Source organism: Phasianus colchicus, chromosome 1 (assembly GCF_987193195.1).
Source record: "Phasianus colchicus chromosome 1, bPhaCol1.hap1.1, whole genome shotgun sequence".
Taxonomy (NCBI): Eukaryota; Metazoa; Chordata; class Aves; order Galliformes; family Phasianidae; genus Phasianus; species Phasianus colchicus.
The window spans coordinates 186,886,582-186,909,302 of NC_143436.1; the positions used below are offsets into that span (position 1 = coordinate 186,886,582).

The 22,721-nt window shown below is 49.0% G+C and overlaps 1 protein-coding gene across 3 annotated transcripts in view; it reads right to left on the reverse strand.

Moving 5' to 3' along the window:
• Window positions 1-19,813, reverse strand: part of AMOTL1 (angiomotin like 1) — a 70,186-nt gene extending 50,373 nt beyond the window's left edge. The window contains exons 1-3 of one of the 3 annotated variants that reach the window (XM_090134018.1): window positions 19,695-19,813; window positions 11,593-11,728; window positions 10,373-10,423 (exon numbers count right to left, since the gene is read on the reverse strand). In XM_090134018.1, the coding sequence (XP_089990144.1) occupies window positions 10,373-10,423; window positions 11,593-11,677 (136 nt within the window). In that variant the 5' untranslated portion in view covers window positions 11,678-11,728; window positions 19,695-19,813. Of the gene's footprint in view, window positions 1-3,455; window positions 3,644-3,909; window positions 3,994-10,372; window positions 10,424-11,592; window positions 11,729-19,694 lie in introns of those variants that run through there. The other 2 variants (XM_090134020.1, XM_031616127.2) reach the window with 2 other exon arrangements.
• Between the last annotated feature and the right edge of the window lie 2,908 nt (window positions 19,814-22,721).

Below are 22,721 nucleotides of genomic sequence, written 5' to 3' on the forward strand. Positions count from 1 at the left end.
AGTATTGATGAAGGAAAACAACATGAGGACAGTCAGAGCACCACTGGTGCCACTCCAAGACCGGGCTACGATGTCCCAATGGGATACGGCCATGTCCCAGATGTGAGATGCCCCACCAGCCCTGTGCTGGGCAGGATGCACAAGAACCCAGTCCCTCTGCAACTTAGGGACAGGAACCTTTGCTCATGGCACTGTGCTGTTCCCTTGTCCTAAAAGAGCTCTGGGAGACTCTAGATGGGTACTGTCACTTCCCTCTCCAAAAAGGCCATCGCACAACAGATCACTGAACCATGGGGGAAACTACCAGGTCAGGCTGGGTGTTAGGGAAAGGTCCTGCCCCACAGGACGGTGGGCATGGAACAGGCTGCCCAGAGCAGCAGGCACATCCCCAGCTACTGGAGCTTAGGGAGCGTTTGGACAGCACTCTTGGACACTGGGTTTGGATTTGGGCGGTCCTGCATAGAGCTGGGAGTTGAATTTAATGGTCTTTTAGGGTCTCTTCCAACTTGGGATACTCTGTGATTCCATGATACAAAGGTTAATGAGAAAATGCAACAGAGGCAACAAACCCCCAAATTTAAATGCATATGTAGCCTAACGCTTTCCACGTAACTTCAGCCCAATGCACTGATTTTCATACACATTTCCCCTCAGCAAAAACAAAGCGGCCGAACCCAGAGTTAGGAACAAAGCAAAGCAACCACCCTTGGAAGGCAGCTTGCAGAGCTGGCAGCAGATCACATGGATGCTGTGAGCACAGGGCCCAGGCTGCCTGCCCAGCGGATGCCCACAGATCAGGTGCATGGGCGTGCGGGGGGCACAGATGGCGGCAGCGCTTTCATCTCGCTGGGTCATGATTTTTATGAAATTTTTATAATTCATGGGTTGTTTTTTTTCCCTTCCATCTTCCCAGGTTGGCATGCTGAGGGGAAGCGGGCTGCAGGTGGGGTATCTGAATAGCAGCGGGATATCATCTAAGCTGCACCAGGAGGAGCAAGGAGACATGCTTTTAACACGGCTTCGTTATGGCTTACAGAAAAATACGTGTCTCTACTTATTATAAGGTACAAATTTACCTCTGAGGCTACAGCACTGCATCTACAATGCAGAGCCAGCCTGGGTTTATAATAAGGATTCAAGGGATTGAATCAATAATTGAAATTTCTGCTTTGATCAAAGCGCCACGATTACAACTTGTGTCGGCGTTGCTGCTCTGAGATAAAAGGTGAGGTGCTGCTCAGAGCCGAAGCAGCACAGAAGTGAAGGAACCCTCCGACAAGGAGTGAAGCACAAAGGCTGGCACAGAGCTTGGGAATCAGCATCAACCAGCCATGACATGGACAAAGCATCAACCAAGCAGGAGCTGAAGCTACAACTAGCTGTGCTGTACTTACTGCCTTTAAAAGCGATCTCGTTACAGAAATGCCCTGGCACGATCGCTTTCATCAGATATTTAAGCCTTTCCATTAATTAAACAGAAGTGAAACAGGACCCAGGACTGCAAAGACACTGGGATCATTAAGGCCAGTTCCCGGGCACTTCCAGCAAACCATAAAACCATAAAACTCCCTTCTTAAACTGCATGAGCTGTGCCTTAACGTGGGCATTTTGTGCCCCAGTTCCTCCCATTTGGGAGCAGCTTTGGGCTCCTGTTCCTCCAGCACACAGATATCCCCCTGGTTCCCACTCAGTCCCCAGTGCTGCTCTTTCTCCAGGCAGTTTCCTGCCAGTGGTGTCCTTTAGGTTAAATAGCTTTCTCCCTGAGTCATTCCCACAAACTTGCAAGCGTACAAAGGAGCCTGGGATACGGACTGAACAAAAATAGTACAAAGACTGTACAGTACTCTTTAACTGAAAACGCAGGCACTCAACTCTATCTTATGTATCTTCATATTTCTCAAGCTTTTCCTTTTTTACACGCAGGCAGCAAGCCACACAGCCAGCACTCTGCTCCATCCACATACAGAACTGCTGTGATAACCCAACCCTACGCACAGCCGCTGCCTCATTCTTATCTTAACCGCCTCATCTAAGGGGAAAAGACATTAAGCCTTCTTCCCACCAGAATATAAATTAAAATTATGCGCCTTCTGTTATTAAATCATTACTCGCAATTTATAGTCAGCCGCTTTTAAAGTGCAAGAACGCAACAGAGGTGCTACACACAAAGGTGCTAAGGAGGTAACTGCCTTCAGCTCCTGCTCCCGAATGACTGAGCAGCATCCATCCCCTGCACGTCCTGCTGCTCCACCCTCATGTGCAGCAGGACGACAGTGCTCAGACTTCTCCTCCCTTTGTGCCCATAAAACTCAACCTGAACCTGACCTGCTGAGAAAGTCACTTCAACACCAAAAAACAAACAAACAAACAAAACCTCTTCCCTACGAGCATAAAGTTTCAACAAAAAGTTGAGTGAGAACGTGAGCTCACAGCCCTCTGATGGCTTCCAGTACAGGTTGGTGCAGCAGGCACATCCTCCCATTCTCCTGCCTCCGCCCTGAGCAGCATCACACCAGAGCCAGCCCACAGTGCTGGGCACAGCACCACGTGCTTTGCTCCAGTTGTGGCAGATCTGGTGCCGAGGGAGGGCTCAGCACTGAGCCATGACAAGCAGCACAGGGACTGTCCCTGGGACCCCCCAGGCACTGCCATTATGCAGGAATATAAATGAGAATCAGTGGGGTGACCCCAAATGCTGCCATCCCCAGGGGCCTTGAGGCACACTTGCTCTCCTGCAGTGCTTCCCATGGGGAGGTGAGACTGGGGGGCACATCCTGCCTCCACGCACCATCCCAGCACACAGTGACTTTGCCTCCTCACCAAAGCCACACTGGTTAATGTCCTTCCTCCATGGAAGAGAGCTGTGGTGTCCCATCCCTGGAGCTGCTCAAGGCCAGGCTGGATGGGCCCTGGGCAGCTGAGCTGGTGGGGGACAACCAACCCACGAAAGGGGGTTGGGGCTGGGTGGGCTTTGAGGTCCCTTACAACTCAAACCATCCTATGATTCTATATGGCATTTTATTATCACAGAATCATTTTTATCTGACAGATTCGCTTGGGAAAGTGCCGGCCCTGAGGACTGAACCCCACTGGGATTGTTCTGCTCGCTACCAACGACCACATATTCATACACACACGCAGGTATCCGTGTAAACCTCTACGCGGGCAGGGCACCGCCAGGAGCTGCGCGCAGGAAAACGAGCTCACCGCCCAGCTCCGAAACCGCCCCGTCCCACCAATCTCCCCCGCCGTATCACTCGGAAGGCAACAGCAGCACAGCGCTGCCCCCGGCCCCGCAGCTGCTCCCGGTCCAGGAAAAAGGGAAAAGAAAAAAAAAAACGCACTTCTTTCCATCGCAAGAGGAAAACAGGCGAGCAGCGACCTTCCTGTAGTTCAACACGAATCGCAAACCCCGGCAGGAGGGCTGGGAAGGGGGAGAAGTTCACTTCGCGTACCATTTATTTATTCCTCCTGTCTCAACGCGTTTCGCTTTTACATAGGACTCGACCTCCTCTCTCCGTGCAGGAGAAATATCGGCTCTCCGGCGGCCCCAGCCCCGAGCCGGACCCCTGGGGACGGCGTCGGGCCGCTCCCGGTCCCCGCGGGGCTCCGCGCAGCACCGCCCGAGGACAACCCCGTCGGAAGCCCTCCTCCTACCGCCGCGTTCGTGCGGGACAGCACCGCACCATCACTCCAGATGCCGCCGCCCCGCACCGCTGCCGGCGAAGCGGAGAGAAAGTCGCCCAAGCGCCCCGGGGAGAAGCACGGAGACGGGGCTGCGAGGGGTCTACCGAGCAGCCCGCTTTCACCCCAGGTCCCCCGGCACGGCGCTGTCCTCCCCACCGACACCCCGCCAACGCCCGGAACGACCGCGCACACGCGCGGACCCCGAGACCACCCGGCGCTCACCTCCGGCTCCGCGCCCCGCCGCCCCCGGCAGCACCGCGGCCATCCGCGCCGCTCCCGCCGCCCCCGGGCGCGCTCCGCTGGGGCGGGGCGGGGGCGGCACCAGCGGAGGGGCGGGGCCAGGAGAAGGGGCGGGGCTAACGAGTGAGATGGGCGTGGCCTCGATGATGCGGGCGTGGTCTGTGGGTTGTGGGCGTGGTCAAGACTTGGGGGCGGGGTTTATGAATGGGGCGGGGCCTGGTGCTCGCTGGACTTGAATGCCGTCCTAGAGAGCGTGCAGGGGATAGAAGCAGCGTCACCTCCCCCTTGCACTTCTAAAATCATGGAATCGTTTTGGCTGACCCTAAAAGGCCGTCTAGTGCAACTCCCCTCCAGCGAATGAGGACACCTACACTAGTCCCGAATTAAAGCTTTTAAATGCTTAAATTCTCTGCAAAATCAAGGGAAACTTTAACAATAGATGGTCAGATACTTTGGTTCACCAAAACAGCAGGCCTTCAGTATTTCAGGTTGCACAGCATCCTCTCCTATCCATCCTGGAGAAGAACTGAGGTTTTATTTACAGACACAGGTGAACCATAGAATCATTAAGGTTGGAAAACACCACCAGGATCATCTGGAATGCCTGGCTGTAAGCAGAGGTGAATGAATGTATCAAGAAACAGGATTACCTGCTGCCTTGTCTCTCAGACATCATGAGCCACACTGTCACATTCCCAATGAAAACAGCCTTTTTTTTTTTTTCTGCCTAGTTTAAGGTGCCTTTGCACTTTTTCCCCACATCCCTCATTTTCTGGAACGGCTTCCCAAGTGATTTTCACAGCCTTTTTTTCCTGTTTGATTCCACTTTGATCTATAAACTACACAGCCATGGAGGGCAGCAGGCTGGAGAGAGAGTTTTGTGATCCCTCTGCAGTTGGGTACATCTGAACGCCACCAGGAAGGCTTTGCCTACCTGCATTGTGCCCACCCAGCAGCACCAGGCCAGCACCGCTCTGCCTTCCCCATGCTGCAGCTCCACTCTTGGTACAGAGCTTCCCCAGCACAGGGAAGGAAGGATCCTCCAGCACCTGGGCACTGCTGCTGCCACCAGACCTGGGACCGGCTGTCCTGAACTGCAGGCACACCCGGGTATGGATGCTCATTACATTTGCACCCACCCATGCGTGTAATCACTCAGATTCCTAATGCGACAAGCCAGCAAATAATTGTCCCAGGGCGCCTGGCCCTGCAGCAACCCCAAATGCCTGCAAGCAGCTTCCCTTCGAGCTGCTGTCCCCTCCAATAGGAGCTTCATAGGCAGTGCTGTGTTTGAAGGAATGTCTCTGCACATCTGCTTTTCCAGCTCTGCCAAAGAGCTTTCATTTCCCCCAAAACCTGACCTGCTCGGTCACTGGCTGCTCAGCAAAGCACTGGCTCCTGGCTTCGCTCCAGTGCGAGATAAGGTCAGTGCAGCAAAGAAAAAGAAACAGCTGGATGGCCACTGAGCAGTGGGAACAAACAGCGCAGGGACCGGGGCTTTTTTTTTTCCCCTTCCTTTTCTATTTGTCCGATGGGATTCATTCCCTGTGTGTTCGTTCCCCCAGCACACCGTATCACCGACGCAGTGTTTCCCGCAGCCTGGGGTTGCCCTGCTTTTTCAATCCGATTTTTTTTTCTGCCATTCAGCAAGCTCATCCAGAACAGCTGCAGAACCATCTCTGATCTCTGGAGGTGGAAAAGTGGTAGGGGATGAGGGAATGGAAGAAAGGAAGGGAGGAGGGAAGGGAGAAAGCAAGGGGGAGAGGCAGAGGAGCCATCTGCACATGTTCCTCTATGGGGAGAGTTTCTCCCTCCCTGACCTCACTTTCTCCAAGGCCAGAAGTTCCTCCTCAGGGTCTGCCAAGGAGACAATGAAGTGCTCCTCTGTTGGACCACGCAGAGTGTGAAACATTCTGGTTTCATCATTTGAAGAACAAAAGGAACACAGCAGTCACAGGCTGACTCATATCTGCTGAAATCCAGCAGCCAAGCAGTGGGAGAGCAGAGAGAAGAGGAATGGAAAGAAGAGGATGTGAGGGCTGCTTGTGGCTTTTTCCCAGTTGATTGCTGTAGACACAAATACCACTTTGCATTATCCCCAAATTTAAGAGCCCCCAGTGTCCTCTCTCTGACATGGCCACTCAGCAGACAACTGCAGAGAACATATAAGGAAAAGTACAAACACAAATGATGTTTTCTCTAGCACATGAGCCCATTTTCCAGCAGTTCCTGCACTGCAGGAACTTCCTGAGCTGCATCATTGGGTCTGAGGGCCCTTCATAGACAATTTTTTCCATGTTGTTTTCTAATCACTGTTTGAGACCATTCATACTTTTGGCACCCTGGACATCCTGTGGCAATGGGTTGCACAATGTAATTGTATGATGTTTGAAGGCATACTTCCTTTGGGTTGTTTCAAGCCTTTCCTTATTTATTTCCATGTCATTCATAATTCCAGTACTTCTACCATATCCTTCTTCAAGTGTTTCTTCTCCACTCCATGAAGGCACAGGCTGCCCAGGGAGGTGGTGGAGTCACCGTCCCTGGAGGTGTTCAAGAATTGTGGAGATGTGGCCCTGACAGCTGTGGTTAGTGGGCATGGTGGGGATGGGTTGGGGTTGGACTAAGTGAACTTAGTGGTCATTTCCAACCATAATGATTCCATGATTCTAAGTTGTAGTTTATCCAGTGTCTGCTTTCATGGAAGCTGCACTGTCCCTTGGCCACCACTGGCTCCCTTGTCTGCTTAGGACTGAAGAATCATAGAATGGGTTGAATTGGAAGGGACCTTCAAAGGCCATCGTGTTCCAAGTCTTTCTATACCACCTACCAGCTCAGGCTGCCCAGGGCCCATCCAACCAGGCCTTGGGAACCTCCAGGGATGGGGCAGCAGAACAGCTCTGTGGGCAGCTGTGCCAGGGCCACACTGCCCTCATGGGGAATCATTTCTTCCTTATACCTTGTCTAAATCTCCACTCTATCCGTATAAAGCTGTTACCTCTTGTCTGATCACTACATGCCCTCCATGAGTTTTCTCCAGGAAGCCCAGAAATACACTCACTGCTCGAGGTATGGGTGAGCCATGCCTTGGTCACACAGCAGCAACCCTTGGAGGGGTTTCCAAAAGTTGGGCACAGTAAGCAAAGCTCCAGCCTTTAAGAGGCAAGGAAAAAAAAAAAACATTAGGAAGGGATTTTCCAGCCATTGTTAATTCCATTCTTGGAAACACTGAAACAATCAAAGCCTTTGCAAATGTGCAGAAAAGGAGGATATGGGTAACAGCCAGCGCAGATTCAGCAAGAACAGAGCTGGTCAGACTAAATCAATCTTCTGTGATGAGGTGATAAATCTTGTAGATGAAGGGTGAACTGCAGATGTCCTATATGTTGGCATATGTGTAAGGCTTTTTATACTGTGTCATGTGCTATTACAAGCAAGAGGGAGAGAGAGGGAGAAGAAAGTGAGTACATAGCTGCATGGCTGCTCAAAACCCTTCTCAGAGCTGAGTTACTAAAGCCACGAGGTTGGACAAAAACCTTTCCTAAATCTGGTGCTGCTCAGCATTTCCAGGAATGACTCAGAGCCCAAGCAGAGCTTTTTATGTTTGCAGTGGACACCAGGCTGGGATGAACTGCCAGCATGCTGGACACAGCGCTGGAGCTTGAGGCAGGCTTGCCAAGGAGGAAAAAAGAATGGGAGTTGGTGATCTGTGGTTAAGAGTGCATACAGAAGTGCCAACTGAAGCAGCAGCTCTGTGTCACCTGCAGATCCTATGCATGAGCCAGGATTGTGCTCTTGAGAGAAGGGCAGACATTGCAGAGAGGGGATGGCACTGCAGCCCTCTGCCCTCTGATGGCATCTGGAGGGCTCGTCTAGTTTGAGATAGATGCAGAGCATGGAGAAACATGAAAGAGCAGGGAAAAGCACTGCAAGGCTGGAAAAGACATCCTATGAGACAAGGGATTGGGGTTATTTAATCCAGCAAACAGGCAGCTGTGTTAAAGTCAGAACCTTCAAGTACAAAATACACAGCGAAACATGAAGAGAAAGTGAACTTTTACGCCTGCTTTTGGCAGCACAGTGTGTAACTGGCTGAAATTACACATTTAATTAGATACCAAGAAAACCTTTCCAGCCCTTGGAGCAGTGCGACTCTGGAGCTGATTCTGTGGGAAAGCCGCTGGGACTCCTGAACACAGGCTGGTTCACCAAGCAAGGTGGTGGATTTGTTTGTAAGACTTGCCTTCAGGCAGCAAGGATCCTCAATAGTTTTTAGGGTAATGAAGCTGTGTTACGATACTACAGTTTTGTCTTATTACTATTAGTAAAGCACCAGAACAGGTTGCTGAGAAAGGAGGTGGATGCTCCATCCCTGAGACACCCAAGGCCAGGCTGCACGGGGCTCTGAGCACCTGATCTAGTTGTGGGTGTCCCTGTTCACTGCACAGGGTTGGACTAAATGATCTTTAGAAGTCCCACCTAACTCAAACAATTCTATGATTCTAATAGCCTAGATGGCCTGTTTGACCAGAAAAGAGCACCAACTTGGTGCTCTCAGGCTTACAGAATCCCTTCAGCACAGGGTACATCTGAGCTGCAGCCAAGATGGTCTTCACCCCTCTGACATGTGTTGTTTCTCACCACCTCTCGCCTGGCACTGGCACCATGCAGCTGTGCATGACTAAGGTCAGGAGCAGATCCAGCTGCAAGTCCACCCACTGGGAAGGAGACAAGGAGAGAGTTCAGTTTTCCATTACTCATTTTGCTATCTGACATGCTTTGTCTACCTCAGATGGAGTCTTGTGCTGCATTTGGAAGGCAGAGTGGAAATGTAAGGTGATGCGAGCACTGGTTTCACTAATCTTTTCCAGGCTGAGGGATGTCTGTGCAGAGGGAAGTGGTGTCCAAGGAGTTTTTGGGAGTGGGGCTGCGTGGAGGCCATGGGAGATGTCACCAGCACAGCCAACTACCCACACTGGCTGGCTCAGACTATTCCCCCACTAGCACAAGGAAGACCCAGGTTGTCCCATGTTCCATCCCTCATCTCTACCTCATCCAGAGTCCTGCTCCTTGCCTAGGTGTCACCAAAAAGCCAGGAATAAACCTTGTTTTGCACATCTAGAACATGTGCTACTCAACTAAAACCAACCAAATTTTGTTGTCTTTGTCACTGCATTTGCCAAAACCTGGAAGAAATGGGCACATGTGCCTGAAGGAAGGCACTAGCCAAGGGGAGATGATGAGCTGCAGGAGATCAAGAAGAAAAAGAGCTGGTGGAAGCTGTGTCACAGAAAATATGTTTTAAAGTAACTTCATTTGTTTTAAATCAGCTGGGCAGTGAATGAGGCAGCCAAGGGGAGACTGCTGGCTTTATTCCCATTCCCTGTTAGACATTCATGTGGCCAAATGCATTAAAGTAGTCTCTATCCTGACACCAAGTGGAGAAGGCTCACAAGAACTTCTTTAAAATGCAATTGTATGTATGAAGCTCCCAGTGAGGACTGCTGCCAACCCAGTCACCCCTTCTGGAGCCAGCAAGGCATCATGTAGTTCATGGGCATTCTGGTATTTGTAGGACTTTTTCAAGATTCTGGCTGTTAGCAGCAGTGATTTCCACCAGATACACATGACAACAATCACCATTCTGGACTCCTGGACTTTTACCTTCCTACCTCATGTGCCTCATACAGTGAGCAGCCCAGCACATGCACACTGAGCTTCCTTACTGGAGGCAAGATGGATTTCAAGACCAGTGGGGAAACCATCACCTGTGGACTGAAGAGAAGGGAATCCTTCCCTGGGGAGGAGTGCTGGTGCTCTGCCAGTAGTGATGGGCAGCATGTTGGGCAGTCCCACAGCTGTCACAGATCTGAGCCCAGCATTTCCCCAGCTGCCCTAATCTGAGAATTTCCATGTGCTACATCCATAACCTTCCCACATGGTCTCAGGAGGGATTGGTGCCTTGATGTCCCCCTGTCCACCTCACAGCTCATCTCCTTCCCCCACCTCTAATTCATTCAGAGATACCTAATGATGATAGGCTTGCTTTCCACACCTCTACTTCTGGCTTCCAGGGTTAAAAAAAACCCCTCACTCTGTTGCAAGGTGTCAGAGAGTCACAAATTGCCAGCCAGAGCTTGGGTTTTCAGCCTAGCTCTCAGAAGTGCCCCCATGCACTGCACTGGGCAAATGGCAACTCCTCTACCAGGAAGAAATTCTGCACACATTTCACACAGAAAGATGCTGAGCACCTCTAACATTGAGCACTCCTTCCCTCTGATGGATGGTGTTCAAAAGCAACATGGAAAAATGAGCTGGTAATGATGCATTTCAGCAGTGGAAAGCATTTGGCATCTGCCCTGAGTTTCAACTGAGTCATCTCCTAATTGCTCTACTGAGCACGGAAGAAAAAAGAGAGATGAAAAAGTATTGCATGTGGACTTACCCAGCTGATCCTGAGCAAACAGGGCTGGTGCACCTTCGGAAAGCTCATTGTCTGAGGGGAGAAGAAGAAATGCTTGGAAAAGTCAGCTCAGGAGGTAGGTGCAGGTGCCAGGTAAAGAAACTTGCTTTAGTCTCACCCTGTGAGTGCCTTTCCCTTGTCACTGCAGGTTACTGAGACCCAACAGGATCCAGCCCTAAGCAGCCAGTTCAGACCCCCAGGATTCCCTCCATCACCCCGCAGCTCTGTGGCACTGCAGGCAGGGGCTGTGAGCTGCTTGGGTTGCACACCTCAATACAGGCAGGGCTGGGAGATGGCTCTTCTGGAGATGGTGGGGATTTCTTTATTTTCCAGAATTGCAATCAATACCCAAATGCTGCTAAATTCCAGAAACTCGGTGAAATTTTCCAAAATAATAACAGTTACAGAGGAGTGCTTAGCTGGGAGATTGCACCCAGGGCTGCTGCGCTCATAATGCATGCATTTCTTTGTCTAACTCAGCTGTGATGCAAAAGGAGGTGATGCTGGCCCAGGGGACCCCGAGCCTCTGGCAATGGGGCGTGGAGGAACACACATGGCTTCTTCTGCCCAACGTTTGAGTGGGGATTGGAAAGCAAATCCCAGCCACTGTCTGGAAATAAGGCAGAGAAGAACTGATTGCTCCAGGCACGTTTGGGGAAATTTTTAGACAGCCTTTGGTATTATGCTAAGGTGGTATGAAAGCTTGGATTGGCCAGCAGCCCTTGTCCCTGCTGTCACTGCTAGGCTGGTGTGTCCCTGAGGGCCTGTGCTGAACAGTCCCACACAAATGTGATTGAAAAGAGAAGGAGATATTTTACCAGCTCTCCTCCTGGCTCCTCCCTGACTGCAGTCATGGACAATCAGGGTGGTGACACCTAGCACAAGTGGTGTATCAGCTCCCCAAAGTGTGAATTCTAATTTTCTTTTTCTTTTTTTTTTCGTTTCTTTTTCTTTTTTTTTTTAATTTTTAGCAGAAGACCATTTCAAAGAATAAAGACAAGCAGCAGATTGAACCCCTGGATCAATCTGCCAGCCCCTGCAGTTTGGATCAGACCTCTCCCACCCTTACACTGAGCATTCTCACGCTGGTAGTAGCCTCATGTAGTCCCTAGGACCACTGCAAGCACAGGGAAGGGTAGCAGGACATGGGAAGGCTCCCAGCATCATCACTGGACAGATTAAGATCCATGGTGATGTCCTACCTCCTTTCACACCGACAAAGGGATGGATCCCACCATGAGACAACCAGTTGGCTTCATCCAGCTCCCAGTTTTCACCAAGGTCCATCTCTGATCAGCAGCATCAAAGCTCTGCTTGCGATGCCTCCTGCAACTCTCTCTGGGGAATAACCAAAAAAATACACGGAATGTCTCCTATTTCATACCACTTCCTGCTTTTCTCAACAGGGGAAAATGTCAATATTTCAGGAAGAAAGGAAAAGAAAAAAATCTCACAACTTAAGAGGGAGTATTGGAGCGAGGAGTATCTGCTTCTGCCGAGCCATAACCTGTCACATTGACAAGTCTGTTGACTGGGTCAAAAGGCTACTGATCCCTTGACCTTCTCCAATTCCTGCTAACACTGAGAAATTCCTAATCCCTTGCAACATCTGTAGGAATAGAGATTTATTTTTGAGGAGGATGGTGCACTGTGAGGGCAACAGTCATGGCTGGGAGTCACAGCACAGGGCTATGGTGGCTCATATTTTCCCTTCCTGGCCTCTTGAACGTGTGCACTCCTGATGGGGAAGGGCCATGGGGGGCATTTCATTCATCCACCTTTTCCTAAAGCGAGATTATACAGATCTGGGAAGGAATCATACAGAACCACACAGAAATGCAGGGGTTGGAAGAGACTGCAGGGAATCAGCAACTCCTATATCCTTGCTAAATCAGGGACCCAACCTGGTAACCCAATGGAGCCCTTCCAGAAGCAACAACCACTAATTTATTGAGGAATCACACAACAGAAGGGATCTCCTTACTGTTCATAAATATCTTAAGTGCAAGGATCAAGTTGATGAGGGCGGACTCTTTTTTGGTGGTGAGCAACAATAGAACAAAAGAAAAATGGGCAGAAACGGGAACACAGGAAGTTCCATATAAACATGGGGAAGAACTTTATTGTGAGAGTGACAGAGCACTGGAACAGGCTGCCCAGAGAAGCTGTGGAATGTCCTTCTCAAGACCTGTCTGGATGCCTATCTGTACAACTTGCTGTAGGGAACCTTTTTTAGCAGGGAGTTGGACTCAATGATCTCCAGAGGTCCCTTCCAAATGCAATGATTCTGTGATTCTGTGAATTGTGTTGGGATGCAACAAAGCAAAATAAGTCACTACCGAGCTTTTTTTTCATCTTCAGGAAGGTGAAGAAGAGATGACCACAGAGCCTTTCCTTAATGTTGTCCAAGGTAAATCCAGACCTCAAATAGGGGTTGATAGGGCATCAACAGCTTCTTTGGACATCCTGTTCCAGTGCCTTACCACCCTCAGAGTGAGACCTCTCCAAGTTAAACAAGCCCAGCTCCCTCAGCCATTCTTCACAAAAGAGATGCTCCCACCTTCTAATCACCTTCGTGACCCTCTTCTGGACTCACTCTTACAGCTCCACATCCTTCCTGTACTGACAACCCCAGAATTGGACAGATGGGGCCTCACGAGGGCAGAGCAGATACACCCATTGATACCATGTCCAGGACATGGTTTAATATAGCTGATAAAGAAAGAGACGGATGGGCTCTCTCCCCATGGCCAAGATCTCCAACCCCCATATCTCCTGTGCATGGGTGACTCCCAGCCACATCACAGGGCTGATGTTTTTTGTTAAGGCTGTAGCCCCAGGTAGACTTGATGCCCCAGTGAGGCAGGTGGGTCCCATTGGGGTGAATCATGGCCATGCTGGTGATGCCCTGGCTGGACAGATGTGTGAGAGGTCACTTTTTCAGGCCTCTTGCTTAACTAGCACCTTCATTAAGCAGAATTAAATCCTTGTGTATACGTTTGCTGAACAGCACCTAGAACAGGTCTCTGCTGCATGTGGTGTGATTGGGTTTTTTGATGTTGCAATTTCACCTGAAGCACAATTACAAGGTGCAGAAACTCTCAGTGAGTTTGGGTTGAATACACAATTAGTGTTAGCTGAAAGAGAAGAGAAAGCATTCTGAGACAATCAACAAGGCTCCATTTTGACATTTCAAAAATGAAACGTATTTTGTTGTTCTTTCAAATGACGTTTTCCACCTGAGAGTGACCCAGTTTGCTTTTTCTTTTCTTTTTTCTTTCTTTCTTTTTTTTTTTTTTTAAGATAGGAAAAACACTAAATAATCCCAACCAGAATGCCTCATGCAATGCCTATGAAAAGAAATAAGAAAATCCAGGAGAAGAAAGGAAACATTCTCCTTTAGGGGGTGACCCAAAACAAAAAATATTTTCTATTTTTCAGTTCAGCCACTGAAATGGAAAACCTATTATTTGCACAGCTCCACTACTGGAAGGCATCCCATAAAGGCGTACTGTTGGCAATGTATTCCTTCCACCTGCCAAGGGAGACATTGGTCTGCAAGTTCAATAAAAGTATGAGAGGGAAAAAGCGGAAGGGAAATTTACCAACATAGTGGAGGAGATTAAATGGCTTTTCCATATTCACTCATTGCTCGAACAGAAGATAGAAGCCACCTTTGCCTGCTGTCCCTTCTCTACTCAGTCATATAGACATGAAACCATGTAGGCACGAGCCCTGACCTCCCATCAAAAAGAAAATTATTTGCAAATGTACAATTTCTAACTTAACTGATGCAGAAAGTCCATTCTGTACAGGAGAAAGACAAATACTTTGGCATGGGAGGGAGGAGGCATGGACCACAGAATCATAGAATCACAGAATCACCAAGGTTGGAAAGACCTCTAAGATCACCCAGTCCAGCCATCCACCTACCACCAGTATTTCCCACTAAACCATGTCCAATGTCTAAATGTTTCTTGAACATCTCCAGGGATGGTGACTCCACCACCTCCCTGAGCAGCCTGTGCCAGTGCCTCACCACTCTCTCAGAGTATTTCCCAACGTCCATCCTGAATCTCCCCTGGTGCAGCTTGAGGCCATTCCCTCTAGTCCAATTGATGGTTATGTGGGACCAGAGCCCACCAGCCGCAAGCAGCGTATGTGCAGAGGTCTTCTTAAAATGTAAAGGTAAGAAAGAGGCATCACCACTCAGCCCAGTGCCTGGCAGGGCTGTGAATGATGCTCTGCTCCTCAAAGAGCTCAACCTTGTTGCAGTCAATAGCCAGCACCTATTGCCTCCATCTTTTAAGAAGATAAAAAAACAAATGTCGTATTTCCAGAGTGCTTCCACACAGATCCTGTGCTCAGACTCCATTTAGATCAGGGGAGCTTGTTTTACACACCCACAGCTTGCCCCTAGTCCTCCAAAAGCACAGGATGAGCAAAGACATGACATTCCTGCCGAGATACATGATATCCTGATACAATATAAAAAAAATAGTGGAAGGAGGGGTAAGTTAAGACCCCATTCACTTCACAGCCTTCATTATACTTCAGCTGACACCCACACGGATCATGAACCGCTGTCGCTTTTCTGACTGACCTATAAAGCTCTTCCCAAGTGCAGAATAAAATAGTGCCGTGCTGGGATGCCCATTTCAGCAATACTTTACAGCCCCTCTGATCTGTAGGAAGCGGCTGGGAGTGGGCAAGCCTCATTCAGGCTCCTCACTGGGAATATTTCCAGTTTAAAACAATCTGCCACACAGCATCTCTGGGCACCCAGTAGCTGCATTGGGAATTACTTCTTTAGTACCATCAACTGCAGAATGCACACTACCAGAGCAGAGGAAAATAAAAGTTAATGACTTGAGACTAACCCAGATAGATGAGAGATTACAGAATCAAACCCTCTCTGCTCTAGTACACAGGGCTTGATCTGGGGGACAAGAAGAAGCTGGCAGCTCTCACCCAAGCTCTGCCCTCAAAAGCTGCTCCATCTTCATGGCTCATCAAAATGGGTAACTGCTGACCTGATGATGTTGCATGAAGGATCTCCCATTTCTCTGAGTTACTGTATCTCCTTTTTTACAGCTCAGCTCCAGAGCTGCTGAAAAAGCTCTATCTGTAACTATCTACTCCATAGGAAAGACAGAACAGTGGAATTTTACAGAAGCCACAGTCTGCAGGTGGCTTGCATGGTCAAGCTGAACCTTTCTGGCCCTTCTTTCTTGCACAAGGAATGAAGGAGGGCACAGTTCCACGAGAAGCTTGTGCCACCTCACGTAGTGCATGGTTAGGGTTGGTGATCACCATACACACGTTGTAGGTCTGAGCCCCCAGAGGGCTGCATACAAGGATTGTAGTTTAGTGATGTGTTTATTTATATTAAGAATCTTTTCTTTTAGTTTCAGAAGAGCTCACATGAGAAACATTAGGAGCAGGATTCCACCTGGGGTAGTGGTGCAGTGCGGGACACCTTGACAGAGATGCAGCACCAAGCCAAGCTGGTACTGCCTCATGAGGCCATTTTGGAGGATGACAGAATCACAGAAAGATTGGAAGAGACTTCTGGGTCCATCTGGTCCAAGCTGTGCTCAAACAGAGACACCCAGAGCAGGGTGCCCAGGGCCATGTCTAAGCAGGCTTTGTAGATATCCAAGGAGGAGACCCCACAGCCTCTAGGCAGCCTGTGCCAGTGCTTCGTCACCTGCACAGCACAGAAGTGCTTCTGGCTGACAGAGAGAACCTCTTGTGCTCCAGCTTGTGCAAAAAACAGGGTTTGGGGAAGAGCTGCACAACAGCTGAGATGGGGTCTGCATGGAAGATTAGCTGTGAGGAGAGCAGGGTTGAGTATCAGGCACCATTTTAGAACAGGACAGGACATGAAGGGGTCTGGAACAAGATGATCTTTAGTTGATCTTCCAAGCCAAGCCATTCTATGACTTTATGAGAGAAATCTCTGTTTCTGTTCATGTTGCAAACTCCATAGCAGAGGCTGGGCATGAATATCAACCCTAGCCTGGCAATTTGAGGGACTTGGGACGGACATTGGCCATCCTGCTATTCTGCTTCATTGCCTCTCCCCTGAAGACTCCTTTAATTAGCTCAAAAGGTGACTAATGAGCTGTTTGATAATGCCATCATTCAAAAAGCTCTATCTGTAGCTGGACTTGGAGTTTTTTTTTAAAGAAGTGTGTTTCAGCCAACTGGCAGAGCATAATCACAAGTTAATTACATGATCTCATGGTAGTTATCTTGAACTAATACATCATTAATCTGATCTTCCAACAGCTACAGGAGAAGCCCAGAGCCAAGAAGCACTTGTAGGCTCCACAGTCCCCAGGACAGAAGCCTTTTTCATAAGGATTGAGGGTTTACCCACAGTGGATGTGTCAGGAAAGGATCCTCCCCAAGTCGTGTCGCTCCCCTCACCTCAACAAAAACATCTCATCCAGGAGCTGTGAAACAAATTATCATCTCCAAAGGAAGCCTTTGCCAAAAGAGCTGTCACTTTGTCTCTTACCCAGTCTGGTATCAGGGGAGTTATTTTTCAGGCAGATGGTCTTGAGTTTCCCACACTGGTGGGGGCAGGAGCTAGAAGCTCCTCTACATTCCTTTGGGCATGCCGTAAGGATGAAAAACAAATTCATAACTACATGACATGACTTCACTGATGTAGCCCAATCCCAGCTGGGGACACATATCTACATAGATACTCAGGAACTAGAACAATAGCCTGAACAGCTTTAAGAATCTCCTTAACATCAGCCAAGCCCTTAACCCAGGAGCCCCCAGGAACAGCCCCAAGGCTCACACTGGGGTGCCCAGGGCTGCTTGTGGTGCTAACTGCCCCTTGCCTGAGGTTTGGTGGTTCAAGATCTCTAAGGTCCTCCAGGCTTCTGCAGTGAATAAAATTTGTCTTCTCTTACTTCCAAATACAGCAAATTAAACTGTAACACAGCGATTCAGATGTTAAAGCACTTAAAGCAAAGATTGCATTCTTTTATATCCTCTACAGATCTGCCTGTGCTAAACTAAGACTACCAAACACACCACACCTCATTTTTGCCAGTTATCTTCACAGGCGATTATCTGCCAGGTTATTTTACCCATAATAATCACTTATCTAGTTAAGAGATTATAATTTCTCCATGCTGTTCACGTACCTCTTGGGAAGCACTGGACCTCCTTTATGGTTTGTTTTTTTTTTTTGCATTGCAAGTAGGAAACCTTCCAGCTCCAGCCTCATTTTGTACTCCATCTCTCAAAAAGCAGTTAAATAAGAAAGGCAGATCTTACCTCACAAAATGTCTGTGATTTCTCCAGCAACAGAAAGTCTCTGCGCCTCTGCGCTGCAAGACCAAAGCTTTCTTTTTCAGGGAGATGTTTATCCCTCTTTGGGCTCCACGAAAACTATGCAGCCATTGCCTGGACTTGCTTTGGGTTGTGTAGGTAAGTCACGGGAATTCAGCTGCTCTTGTGCGTTCAAAGAGCTTCAAAATACTCTAACCCACCTACCGGCGCTATGGTTCCCACAGGTATGTGAAGTATGCGTTTGTCTTCCTGAGTCATATAATTGTCTTTGGGAAAGTAAAGCCAGGAAGTGAAATGGAGGGGAAAAACAAGGACCGGCCACTGGAATTCCTCGAAGGTCAGCAATGACCCACTAAGATCGCCTCCAACAGGTGACAGCAGTGTGGTGGAGGTTTCACCAACGCCTTTGTGCCAAGCATGAATCTAAGAGGGAAGCTGGGCTGTCTGCTTCCATTCCTGACTTTCCCTACGCAGGCAGTGCCAGGGTGAAGCAGCGGCACCTCTCGAGCCCAATGCTCAGTGAATTGCACAGGTTACAGTACAGACTCTGGCCAGGGGGAAGGGAAGCAAGACGATTCGTGCATGAATGATGGTGAATGGAGGCTGAGTCATCAGTGATATGAATTGAAGAAATGGTGTGATGCATCTGTGTCTGGGCTAGTTACATCTTGATAAGGGTGGTGGGGGACTTCCTGCATTTTCTGTTGAGTCAAAAGTACCTGGAGGAAGACAGCACCAGCAAAGGGATTTGGGCTACGATCAACTGCCACCTCAGACAGTCTCAGAAAGGGAATAGATACCATAAGAGAATGGAATACCACTGAGGTGAGCTTTGCAGGAAAGTCCCTTATGCCAAGCATAAGAGAATGTAGAATAAACAACTCTTTGATTACACTGCCATCTTGCAAGGAAGAATATGGCCTTACTGCAGAACTCACAGCTCCAGCAGACATTCACACATGGCACCATTTTATCAGATTTTTCACTTTTTCCAGTTGTTTTATAATGAAACTTCTCAGAAGTGAAGCTCCAGATCACTCCAACTCATACAGGCAAACAGCCAGCTTACTTGGGCATAGCAAGGCCTCGCAGGTGAGGCAATTGGAAACAGATCTCAGCTTTAGCTCCATCTCCCAGAAGACCAACTCCAACCATCATCATCTTTGGCAGCTAAGAGTACTCAGGAGGTGACTTCAAAGTTATGAGCTCAGCCATGAGGAACTTCCAACCACCAGGTTAAACAGAAAATGTCAGACCTGAGACCAGCGGCTCCCTCTTCCAGGGCCAAAGGGTGGTCCAAGCAGCCATGTGTAGTGAACGAGGAGAAATGTGCTTTGCAGGCTTTGAGCCTTTGTGAGTCAAGAAGAATCCTGGTGCTAGGATGCTCCAAGGCTGTCCTCAAGTTCAGGCTCACTGAAACAGTGCCAAAGCTCCCCAACCATTCCCAAGGTGCTGGTTACTCAGGACATGCCCCAAGGATGGAGATGACCCAAGGATAGAGGTGTCCCAAGTATGGAGATGACCCAAGGATGAGAATGCCATGAGGTCTTGACTGTACTGGGAGACACTGAGAAAAACCTTAACACTCAGGAAGAGCTGAGCCATCAGACATTCAGTACTTGCAGTAGACGTTTTGGATTAAGTTTGTTTAAATGAAAAAAAAAAAACAGAAATCCTACATGGCAAACATAATTACAGAGACACAGTGAGTCATTAGTTCCCCATCAGGTTTACAGCAGGCTGCACCAATCTGCCCTTTGGGCAAATGAAGCAAGCCCTTGCAGTCCAAATCCAGCATTTCCCAGTGGGCAGGGGTGTGGAGCTGACCCTGCATGGCATCACACCACAGGGGTTGCCTACATAAGAGCATCCCTGTTCTCCTCCCACCCTGTGCTTGAGATGAGTGTCATCAGCCTGCCCGTCCTTTCTCCAGCTGCTTCACCCGAGCCTGGGGGGACTCAGTCAGTTGGGTATGAATTAACCTCACCTTGTGGTCTTGATCTCATGTCTCCTGCTGCTCCTGGTCGTTCACTGCACAGAGGTACTTTCTCTGTATTAATGAGGGAGGTCTTGCTCTCAAAGCTTCTGTCTCTTAATCCTAATTTACTCCCTGGTGAAGCACAAGAGCAGAGTGAAGAAGCTTCTCTGATCCAAAAACTAAAGTGAATCATCCAATGCACTGCAGTGCGGCTCAGGCAGGATTTCTGCTGGCAGATGGGAAATACTAGAGCTTCTTGCTGAAGCTGTGCTGTTTTTCAGAAGAATGATTTAGAAATAAAATATTAACAGCACTGTCCTCAGAGGAAGCTGCTTTTGGGGAAGACACTGTGCTAAACAAAATCAGATATCTGCAGGGAAAAAACAAAAAGGGAACCCAAGCAGCATCTCACTGAACTGTTTCACTGGGATCATAAAAAAAAAAAAGACAAAAAAGGATTTTTAAAGCAGTGGTAGTGATGCCAACTGTGGGAGGAGTTGTGGCAAAATCAGACCCCAGAGACATGCTCACTGGCCCATGTGAAGGATGCTTGTCTTTCCCCCCACCACCCAACTGCACACATGAGTTGTGTGATCCTGCACCTGTTCTGGATTCCAGCCCATATTCCTTCAATTGAGCTTCACCCAACACCATTGCTCCATGCCCGGATTCCTTCTGGCTCTTCCTGCACAGCCCTGACCTCCCCAGTGCCACGTTTCACCATCTTAGGACAAGCTGGTGCTTGCTGCTGCTGTACCTCTCCCCACAGACTCCCAGAGCCCCAGCTCTGGCTGTACAACACACCCTGATGAGCTGCCAAGGCTTAGCTGGATGGGGCCATGCCTGGGAGGTGCCAGTGCTGCAGGCTCGCTCTCGCCCTGCGCTTGTTGCAAGCTCTACAAATGCCTGGTGGAAACACAAATGGCTGCTGGTTGATGGTCCCACAATCATCACACATGGGTTTAAGGGTTTGTCTTGTGTGGGCTGGGATGGTTAAAGAGTAGACCCAGTGGGATCTCAACATGACGGTAAAAGGCAGGTTGGCTTGTGTCCACCATGTAGAAGAGAATGTGGAAGTACTGCCATAGTGATGGAATGATGGGAGACAAATCTTCCTGATTCTTTCTCCAAGAGAAATGCATGGAGTGCGTGGTGCTGACACAAGTACGTGATCTGTGGCCCCTCAGAAGAGAGAGGGAAAAGCAGAAACAGAGTTAGCTGCGGTACAGTGACTTCACATCACAGAATCATAGAATCTTTACTGTTGGAAAAGACCTCTAAGGTCATCTAGTCCAGCTGTCCACCTATCACCACTATTGCCACTAAACCACGTCCCTAAGTACCTACACACTTCTTGAATGCTTCCAGGGCCGGTGACTACACTACCTTCCTGAGTAGCCTGTTCCTTTTCAGGGAGTTGTAGAGATTGATACAGCCTCCTCTGAGCCTCCTCTTTTCCAGACTGAACAATTTTGTCTCCATCAGCTGCTCATCACAAGATTTGTACTCCAGATCCTCCTCAGCTTTACTGTCCTTCTCTGGATGCGCTCCAGTGCCTCAATGTCTTTCTTGTAGTAAGGGACCCAAAACTGAACATAGCAATAAGCTGCAGCCTCACCAGTACCAAGTACAGGAGGACCATCACCTCCTTGCTCCAGCTGGCTGTACCGTTTCTGATACAAGCCAGGATGCCATTGGCCTTCTTGGCCACCTGGGCGTACTGCTGGCTCATGTTCAGTGAAGCGCTGAGCAATGCTCCCAGGACCTTTTCCTCAGCGCAGTCTTCCAGACACTCTGCTCCAAGCCTGTAGCATTGCCTGAGGCTGTGACCAAAGTGCAGGACCTGGCACTTGGTCTTGTTGAACTTCATCCCATTGGCCTCAGCCCAGTGACCCAGCCTGCCCAGATCCCTGTGTAGGGCCTTCTTACTCTCAGCCAGGTTGACACTTTCCTCCAATGCGGTGTCATATTGATGCTGTGCCAAAGAAATGCGGCCACTTATGTGGAGCAGCCCTCTTTTCAGCCACAACTTTGTTCAGCCTGACCCCATCACCTCGATGCCAACGTCCCAGCACAAAAGGACTTGAATGGTGCCACTGCAAGTGCCACACCTGGGGTTTTGATGTAGACTAGCTCAGGGAGCAGAGCCACACAGAGCATAGGCCTTGTTCAGGGAAAGGCTGTCAAATTCACTTCATCATACACTCATGTGCAAAGCTCCCTGATCTAAAGAGAACAAATGGTGCCCAATTTGGACCTTGCTGGCAGGAGGAGGACAGAGCTGGAAGCCCCACAACTCCTGCCACCAAGCAAGGGGTTGGCCATAAGTCTCAGACACAGTGTGGTGGGGTGAGTCCCTGTCACCAGGCCCCAGCCTCCCTCTTCAATTCTCAGAAAAAACTGGAGACCATGGTTTTCCCTCCACATAATAAATAAACCATATATAATAAAACCAAATGCTGAAATTTCTAAAACCTCATAAAAGAGAAATGCTACTTTCCAGCCAGCTCTTCTTGCTGCTTAAGAAAACAAAACTATCTTCACGAGAAACATATCGGCATGGCGATCACATTTGTTCCAGCTAAAACGTGAGCCTTGCCAGCTCCGTTCCTCCTTTCACATCACTGGTTGACTGCTCTTCAGACTTGCACTGTGCAGCAACCAGGGGCTGTTGATTTGTGCACATTATTTAAGCTCTCAGCAAGGAACCAAAGTGACCAAATCCCATGGGGATTCACAGGAGACTCTGCCAAGCACAGTGGTGCTGTGTAAGAGTTGTGAGCTATAGGTGAGGGATGGCCATGAAGAAAATATGCTCAGGTCTATCATGGAAGAGCAGTGTCTTACAGAATGTGTCCAGGTGTATCGTGGGAATTGGGGAACTGGGTAGTTTAATTGTTCCATGCAGTAATCATAAAATCATAGAATTATACAATAGTTTGAGTTGGTAGGGACCCTTAATGGTTACTCAGTGAACAGAAACACCTATGGCTAGATCAGGTGCTCAGAGCCCCATCCATCTTGAATGTCTCCAGG